This window comes from Charadrius vociferus, unplaced genomic scaffold (genome assembly GCF_000708025.1).
Source record: "Charadrius vociferus isolate BGI_N301 unplaced genomic scaffold, ASM70802v2 scaffold323, whole genome shotgun sequence".
NCBI classification, from domain to species: Eukaryota; Metazoa; Chordata; class Aves; order Charadriiformes; family Charadriidae; genus Charadrius; species Charadrius vociferus.
This window is the reverse complement of record NW_009647692.1, coordinates 1,874,444-1,883,580: the sequence shown is the minus strand read 5'-3', so window position 1 is coordinate 1,883,580 and position 9,137 is coordinate 1,874,444. Positions and strand designations below refer to the sequence as shown.

At 42.6% G+C, this 9,137-nt stretch overlaps 1 protein-coding gene across 1 annotated transcript in view; it reads left to right on the top strand.

Moving 5' to 3' along the window:
- Positions 1–2,934, top strand: part of VEZF1 (vascular endothelial zinc finger 1) — a 7,731-nt gene extending 4,797 nt beyond the window's left edge. Inside the window, exons 5-6 of the mRNA XM_009881454.1 lie at positions 1,797–1,841; positions 2,184–2,934. Of these exons, the coding sequence (XP_009879756.1) occupies positions 1,797–1,841; positions 2,184–2,611 (473 nt within the window). The 3' untranslated portion in view covers positions 2,612–2,934. The remainder of the gene's footprint in view (positions 1–1,796; positions 1,842–2,183) is intronic.
- The last annotated feature ends 6,203 nt before the right edge of the window (positions 2,935–9,137 follow it).

Genomic DNA, 9,137 nt, shown 5'->3' with positions numbered 1-9,137 from the left:
TTTCCCTTTCATCTTTTCTCTCCCAATTTATTCCATTCATTTCATCATCACGTAACTGTCTTTGCTTACTTTCCTGGAACTCATAGAACTTACTCTTCTATCTTTGGTGTTGTTTCTTTTTTTCATTACAAAATTAACTAATAAGTGATCGTGTTTTTCATTATTGCTAGCTCACAGCTTACCTATTCCTCTGCTGCTGTAGTTCAAGTTGAACAGCTTCCTGTTGTTGGTCAGTGTGTCAGTTTTGTAAAGAATAGATTGCTTCAATTTAGTGTCATTAGGAGTATAGTAGTTTAAAGTCTCCCATTACTGCTAGCTTATTCCTTTCACAACAGTTTGATTTCTAATGCCTATCATGTGACTTTCATGGATTACATGTTTTAGAAGACATTCTTAGTGACCACTTACTGTTTTTCACTAGCTGTTTTTAGTGATACGTGTTTTTGACTCACTTTTTTTTTTTCCTCCTAAACTTCTTTTCAGTTTCTTCACTCTTTTTTTCTTTTCTAGGTCTTGTTTGTGTATTAGGCTGCTAGCTCCTTTCACCTTGATTGTTATTCTAATTGAATTGAATTCTGTGATCAGGCAGTATAGAAACAGCTTATTCATGTTAAAATGTAGTCATAACAGAAACATTAATTATCGTCAGGCCACTAAAGGGATAAATCAAACGGGCATCAGATTTAGAAAATCTCTGAGATTGTTTCTCCTGCTTGTTCCTTCCTGTGTCTTGTTCCCTCCTCCCTTCCTTGCTTATTGAGATTATTGAATGTGCTTTAAGAGGAACGGTGGGTTTGGACTGAATGGGGGGCGAGGGAGGTGGGCGGGGAGAAGTGTTGTCAGTTTGATGATATTGACTTAATTTGGGAAGGGGCACAGGGTGGGATGTGTCTTTGTGTATTACTGCACTTGGAAGGTGAAGCTAGACCAGTCAGTGCCATGCCTATTGCTACTTTTTCCATGCTGGTTCTCCTGTGCTAGTGCCACCTGTTGTGTTGGCTTTACAACACTAGATGGAATTTTTTTAGTCTAATACTATTTATTTTCACAAATTTTTTTTTTTTTTTCATCCTTTCTTTCCCCTCCTAGATATGGACTTTGAAGAACCAACAGTAACCCTTGAATGGGGCTAATGTTGCTTTCAAAGTTAACTCTGTCTTGGTACATTTGTATTGCCCGAGTGGCAAGAGTGGACTCTTTGCTCCTGGCTTACCTCCTGAAACGTGGGTGTAGACTGAGCTTGGTGTCCTACCCTACAAATGTGGAATAAGACACGACTTAGGAGTGCCGTAACGTTGATGTAGAATATATTTTTGTTGGTTTCTCTAGCAGTCAGCCCTTCCCTTTACCCGCCTCCACTGGCCCGCTTCTGTTTTTGGAGCCCTCTGGTGTGGGTAGCCGGCAGGTGGTGCTGATGGATGCCCAGCCAGCCCTCGCCACCCGGACCACCCGCTCCCCCGGGCCGGCCCGCAACAGCCCTCCGGCCTCTGCCTTCTTCGGCACTTAATTCCTGCTTACTGCAAAACACAGTAAAAAAAAAAAAACAAAACAAAACAAACACACAACCCAAAAAAACCACAAAACAACTTGGTGTGGAGCTGTAGCTTATGTGAAAGCTGAGGAGATGATGGGGGTTGAAAGATGTACTGAGTGGGTAGTCTTGAAAATTGCTAAGTAGAAGTACTGTGATCAGTGGAACAATTTAGTAGCAATAATTAAGACTGAAATAAGCAGGTAAATATTGAAACGAGCTTTGCTTATCAGTCCCTAATAATGACTTTTTAAAACCTTCACAGAATGTCAGTTCACCTTTGAGAAGGCTATAGAGTACGTACCATTCGGTATGTACACTCTCTCCTCTATTTATAATGTTCCTCTTGGGAGGATTTTTTTGATTGTACGATACTGTTTTTATGAACATCGAAACCCTCTTTGTAAGACAACCTCGCTTGACTTCTCAGGAAAAAAGTATTGAATTGAAATGAACTGCATGAGAGTTTATATTTCTTGTAGGCTATAGAATGTTAACAGTTTTAACTTACTAATAATTCCTAAAGAAAATTATTCCAGAATTTGTACCTGTTCTTGTTTGGTTTTTGTTCTTGTTTTTTTTTTTTTTTTAAATCTTGTCCATGGTTTTTTATGTGTTAAAAACTTTTTGTCTTTTTATGTCTCATTTTTAGAAGCTGCTAACTTGTGCCAAACCTCCACTGCTGCTACTACGCCTGTGACTCTTACTACTCCATTCAATATAACGTCCTCTGTGGCTTCTGGGACTATCACAAACCCAGTCACAGTGGCAGCTGCAATGAGCATGAGAAGTCCAGTAAATGTATCAAGTGCAGTTAATATATCCAGTCCGATGAACCTAGGGCATCCTGTAACTATAACAAGTCCATTATCCATGACATCTCCATTAACGCTCACCACACCAGTCAATTTACCCACCCCAGTAACCGCTCCAGTGAATATAGCGCATCCAGTCACTATAACATCTCCCATGAACCTCCCCACACCAATGACGTTAGCTGGTCCGTTAAATATAGCAATGAGACCAGTAGAGAGCATGCCTTTCCTGCCCCAGGCCTTGCCCACGTCTCCTCCCTGGTAAAGAATTTCTAAACAGTATTAAAAAGGATTAAAATGGAATCCTTACCAGCAGTTCTTTTTTGGGTTTTGTTTGGTTGGGGTTTTTTTTTGTTGGGTTTTTTTGTTTTGTTTTTTTTTTGTTTTGTTTTGTTTTAGTTAATAATAAATTCAGACTAAGACACTGGGGCAACATGCACCATCAGAGACCGTAGTAGCATCTTCCCCTGTTGATTTGGCTCATATGGTTCAAACTTGAGTTTCACTGGAGCACTTCATTTAAAGTAAGTTTTACCTTTTAGCTGACTGATGCTGAATTAGAGCAGATACTTATTTGCCAGAGTTTAAAAAAAAAAAAAGTAATTAAAAAAAGTTTTATGTTTTATCCCCCAAATTATAACTTAGAAAATTATTTTAATCTAAACACTAGCAAAGACCCATCTGTATCTTTAACAGGGTGGATGGCTAATTTTAACTTGCCAGTCGTTAAGTCCACTGTTTCTGAGCTAGTGTAGAATCTTTGTCTGTGTTGGATGTTTTTTTTAATGAGTAAATGCATTACAATGTTGTCATTTAAAAAAAAAAAATGCATTTTGGAGAAAATATGCATTTTACCTTTGGGAATATGATAATTTCAGGCAGCATTCCCTATGGGAAAGGTGATACCAGCTCTGATATGCAAAGCATATGATAACTTATCATTCTAACTTCAACATATAATAGGGATTGTGACCTGATATTTGGAGATGTAAATATTACCCAACATATTACCCTAAGGGAATATAGCATTGTAGTCAACATTTTTTTTAAAAAAACTGTTATTGTTTGGTGAGAAACAGCCATGGCTGACAGAAGAGGAGTTGAAATGTATGTAAACATGGTCTCTGAACAGTCAGACCCCTATGGGACTCTTATCTAGGAGCAAAAGGAGTGCTTTGAAACTTAAGAAATATTGCTTTAAGCTGGAAGATTCTGGAGGCACTGGGGATGATTTTTATGCCCTCTGCCTCCCAGTCAGAGCCTGCTGGTGTTACAGCAGGGGACAGACGTGTTAGTTGTTCACTAGAAGTTTTGTCTTATATTAAATTGTATACAGTTTTTATTCTAACCACTAACTAGGTAGGATGCCCCTCCAGGACAAGCAGAGAGCGTCTTTTAATTTCTCCCCTATTTCTTAATCAAGTGTTGTGCAAATCTGTTCAACTTTGTAAATATTTGCAAACATCATCATTTTTACGTTATTCTTCTATTGTGTTAACACATTTCTATCAATTTGTGGGAGTTCTGGGGTGATGGTTCGAACTGTCCAGCCCAGGACTTCTCCACAAATGGTCACACATGTTTAAGCTACATGTGCTTTTTATTTCTTAACCTGTTTATCTGTACATAAAGTAGAACGCAAAATCTAGGGAAACAGATATACTTTTTAGACTATCATGTCACATATTCACGTTTTTAAAACTTTGTTTAAAAAAAAAAACACACCCTAAACCCAAGACTCTACATTAAAAAAAAAATAAAAATTTACAGTTGAGATGTTTTTATCTTAATGAAGTTGAAAGCTACGGAGATTAGCGTGTGCGCATTTTCACAGAGTGCTAGCAGGACTGACTAGTCAAAATGGACTGCTTCCGTTTCTACCCTGCCGTGTCAGTACAAGCAGTGATTGCCAGGCTGCTGGCTCAGGTGACAGGTATCTGTATCATTACGTGAAACTGTTCTAGGGGCTTGGACTACATAGTAAAACAAAAACAAAAAAAAAAAAATAGAGCTTAGTGTAAAATAATTTTATAAATGATCTTTTGTACTTTAGGACATCAAATTGTACAACTTTTGTATATATAAAAGCTTAGGAACTTTCTGTTTAGCAGAAAGGAAACACATTCCTACACTTTTAATGTATATGTTTGTTATAATGTCCATGTAAACATATGCCCTATGTTTGTGCCTTTTAATTAGTTTGTCTCAATAAACAAAAATGTAGAGAAGAATATGTAGCTATGACTTTGTTACCACTGTTCTTACTCCAGATGTGTAGAGGTCTTCGTTTTTGCACTGTGTAGAGCATTGCGTGCAGGCAGCTGCATGACTTAGGCTGATCCGGCCGAAACGAGGCATGTGAGGCGAATGCACCCCGGCAAAACTCCTTCCTCCCCTAGCCGAGAGCAGCCCGCGCCGGTGGGGCCTCGCACCTTGGGATGTGTAGTTTCCAAGCCATCTCTGTTACCTGTGGCAGTGATACCACCTCGCACCAGTTTTACATAGTAGGTGTAGCGTGCTGGATCTGGGTGAACTGCAGAGATGACCCTTAGATGAAGTGTGGGTGTCCCTGAGCTTAAAAAAAAAAACAACAACAAAAGCATTAAAAGCTAATATGAAAATGTGTACTAGAAGTGGTTATCTATGAATTACTTACAATAAACAGGTGTGAGACTTAATTGTATGTTGTCAATTACTGCAGTATTGACAGTGGGTCCTCCATCCAGCTAGCGTGCCCTGTGGATGTTATTTTTATCCCAGCAGAGTAGCAGTAGAATAAACACATTAAACACCGGCAAGGAAATCTTTCAACGTGACAGAGGTTTCCCAAACCACTAACCACGGCGCTCTTAGCATGGGATTAGGAAAAGGGCTGTTTCCTTTTTATTTTATGTTGGTTCTGCTCGAATGTACCTGGTTTATGTCCACAAAGCTACATTAGCTAATTGTCAACCTGTTTCATCTGTACTTGGGTAAACATTTGCTTTGTACTGTGTATAAATGGTTCCGAGGTGTGCTCCTCAGCTGTCTCGATACAGACATTAATTTCGCTTTGTAATGCCATCATATGAAATACATTAAGCTGTTTTTTGACAAACGCAAGCTACCTGGTCAAGTAGTTTATACGGTATGCGTGCTGCCTTATAATCGCTGGTTCGTCCACAGCGTGACGGGGCAGTAAGGCCAGCTGCTGGCGGGAGACGATGTGTGGCTGCACGACAGCGGTGAGCGATTTGTATGGCGACGTGTGTCACTGCAGCCCGGGGAAGTTAAGACTATAAGAAAATGGTGGATGTGAAGAACAGATGCTCCTGTTACACCGAGTTAGTTTCTATGCAGCTGATGCGCTTAGCCTAGTTTATTTCATGGAAACTTTTAAGCTGGATCTGGTCCAACATCCAGGGAAGCCTATTGCTGCCGTTGGTTTGAGTGGGTTTTATATCGAGCCCATTCAGGTCTCCAATTGCAAGTAGTTCAATAGGGGTTTTATTTTTTTCTTCTTAAGTTTCCATAAGCGCTCAGCATTAGGTTAATGGCTGAAAGTTTTAAAGTTGAATTTAGCCTTGGAAAGATTTGTGCTGTGGAAAGTCAGGACAGTCAGATCAATGGCACGAAAACTCATCCTCCGGGCACAGAGAGCCCCCGGGTGCCGGGCGGCGCTGGCGCGGCGCTGCGGGGAGGCGGGCCATGGGGAAGTAAGTATGATGGCACAGCCACCCACGCTGCCGGGAACCGCATCAATGCTTTACCATGGGCACAGGTTTGTTTTCTTTATTTGGAACGCCCCACCACTTCCAGAGGCTGTTTGGGGTGAGGAGAAATTTGGGATTCCACCTTTTATGTCTCACCATTGGAGAGTTACACCCGAGTGTTGTAAACTGGGAAGGTTTCTGTTAAGTCATGATCACAGACGAGAGAGAAAATCACATGTTATTCTCAGCGTATGAATTAAATTCTATTTGCCATTGTTCACACGTAAAAGATTTTTTTTTCTCCCTCGTACAATAACTTTTTCTTTAGAGTGGCAGAAGAAAAAAGTATTTAACGTGTTTGCATTGGTCCACGAGAGGTTTAAAGAAAAACACCAAAAACCCAATAAGCTGTTTGAGCTGCAGCAATCCCAGGTTACATAAAGGGGCCGGGGTTGCCGGGGGATTAGTGGCTGGCATTACTGGTGGTGATAAGCCCTCCAAGTTCTGCTCACTCTTCGCTCACTTTTATTTTAGAAACAGTCACTCCGAGCCATATTTTGCAAACTGCCTGGCGTTAATTTTCGAGACTGTCAGGGTTAGATTCCCACCAGAGAGAGAAGGAAGGAAAATTTGGATTTAAAGAACGCTCAGGTTTTTAAAAGCGTCCAGGACTCTGCTACTTTTTTTGTTTTAGGGTCCCCCTACGGGAGCTGAGTTGTCGAGAAGTGGACTATAGTTTTTCACTGCTGGGTCCTTCTGAAAACTCCTCCCTTGCTTTATTGGTGGCTTAGTTTATCCATCTCAAAAATAGATTTAACAGTATTTTCAAAAGGCAGCTATTAAAAGCACTTCAAGTTTTTAAATGCCTTTGAGGTCTGTCTCAGTGCTTAAGTGGATGTTTTTACCAGTGCTTTTTAGGATAAATAGTAAGTGTAAAAATAAATCTCTTCCTCTCCTAATTGTCAGGCAGAATAAAACTTAAAACTTGATCCCCTTCTACCTATTCATTTAATTCGGTGTGTTTATACTTCTTGCTTATCTTTGGATCATTTGCTCACAGCTTCCAGAGCAGCAACTGAAGGATGACAGAGGAACTACGTGCTAATTTTTATGTCAAAAATAGCTTTCACCTTTAAACGCGCAAGGCTCAATGACTGTTTTCTAATTAGAAAAAGAATGCCTCAGCTTCTCTTGCGAATCCATTTTACAGCTGTGTTCAGATTTGACTGTCAGCCCCTGGTTAAAATTTAGTACTGAGGTCTTGACCTAGAAACAAACCTTTTTTGGTATTGGTTTGGAAAAAGTATTTCAGTGCTAAGAGAAACTGAGCCAGGCCGTCCAGCCAGCTCCCTCATCACGGGCTGGCCAGAGCGTTAACATCACATCATTTTGTTGTACATTGCATCTCCCTGAAGACCAAGTAACGACCACTGGGAAAGCAGGGCTTAGGATTTTTTAAAAATAATAATAGATTTTTTTTTGTTGTTTTTCAGGTTTCTGGGCTGATTTGAGGCATTTTTAAAAAACCTTTTTTTTTTTTTTTTAAGGGAGCATAAATGCTTTTTGACCATCAGATGTTTGTAAAACATTTCAGCATGGGCATCTGCGATTCCTACTTGTGTCAGAGTACAGACCTGTGCTTTCCTTGCAAAGCCTTTCCAACAGCTACCTCCGAAATCAACCCATTTAGTAAAGAAACCAAGGGGCATTTTCATACTCCAGTCACCTTTTCCCTTAGTTGTTCTCGCCAGCTGTCAGGACAAAAACATTGTGTTCTGTGTTTTCTGTGCAAGGTTTGTTTTTCAGGGAATTGCCAATTTGGTTGGAACTGGCTGAATTAAATTCACTGTTTTAATTCTTTATAGTTGTGTATTTCTATTCCCGGTTTCTTTTTACTTCCTAGCCTCATTAGCAGCTAAGACCCATATCAAAGGACTGTAAAGAAATTTGATAAAATCACCTGTTTTTACCGAAACAAGCCTGGATTGGGAAAAGAGATTGCAGTCAACAGAGTTCACTGCAAGGCGCCGTGTCACAGAAGAGATGCTGATCTGCGTTTAACTTCGGGAAAACAAATGTTGTGGCACATGTACGCACTGAAAGCCGAAGGCTTGCCGCTAATGTTTTCACTCTTACTGATGTCTGTGTTCCTTGTCAAAGCCTTACAGATTTTTACCCAGGCTAAGGATCGCTTAGCTGCCAGACACGGATGAAACGATTGAGTGGGGAAAAACCTCTGCGTGAAGGGCCGTCCTGTGAGAGCTCTGGACCATCCCAAACGTGTGTTCGGGGCCCGGCACCCACAGACGCACTTCCGAGCTGCTCTCGCTGGCGGTGGCAGGGTGCTGTGGGTTCCTGGCAGTGCGGTGTCCCTCCCGCAGCGTGTCTGGAAGGGTTTGGAGAGCTACGAGGGAAGCGGGGGCCCTGACCTGCTGCCGATCGCGGTTTTGCTCTGGTCTCTGCAAAACGGGAAGTGTTTGCCCTGTGTAAATTGGCTCCTGTAATTTGTAAGAGGAGATCACTTCCCGTCCTGAGCTGTTATGTGGTATGGCTGCAAGCTGTCAGATGCTGTAGCGCTGGATACCGGAGACGGCTGCTTTCTATCTGTGGTCAAAGTGATGCTTTGTTATAATCCGTCTCTCATGTGCAGCCCTTGGGGTGGGAGTGGTGTGTCCTCTTCCTTACCCAACGCATGCACGGGGCTGCGGGTCCGAAATCCGGGAGCCTGGGATGCTCAAAAGATGAGGAGGGGACAGAACACCAGCTCCGGAAAGCAGCTCTCCTCGGGATGCTGCTCCGCCACGCTGGGGCTGGACAGGGCCAGAGGTGCCCGACCCCGCAGCCGGGGTGCCGGGGGGCAGCGTGGGGGACCCTGAACCCCCCCAGACCCTCCTCAGGGGCTGTCTTCCCCCCAGGGTCGGGCAGACCTGAGGTGGCAGCGGGTCAGGCCTCCGTGGGCGCAGAGGGGACCGGGGCGGTGACGGCCCTTCGACGCCTCCGGCCGGGCCAAAACGGGCCACCACGCTGTCCCCAGGGGGAGACTCCCCGGCCCGGGTGGGGGGAACACGGACACCGGTCCAGAGCCGGGTTGGGGGGGGG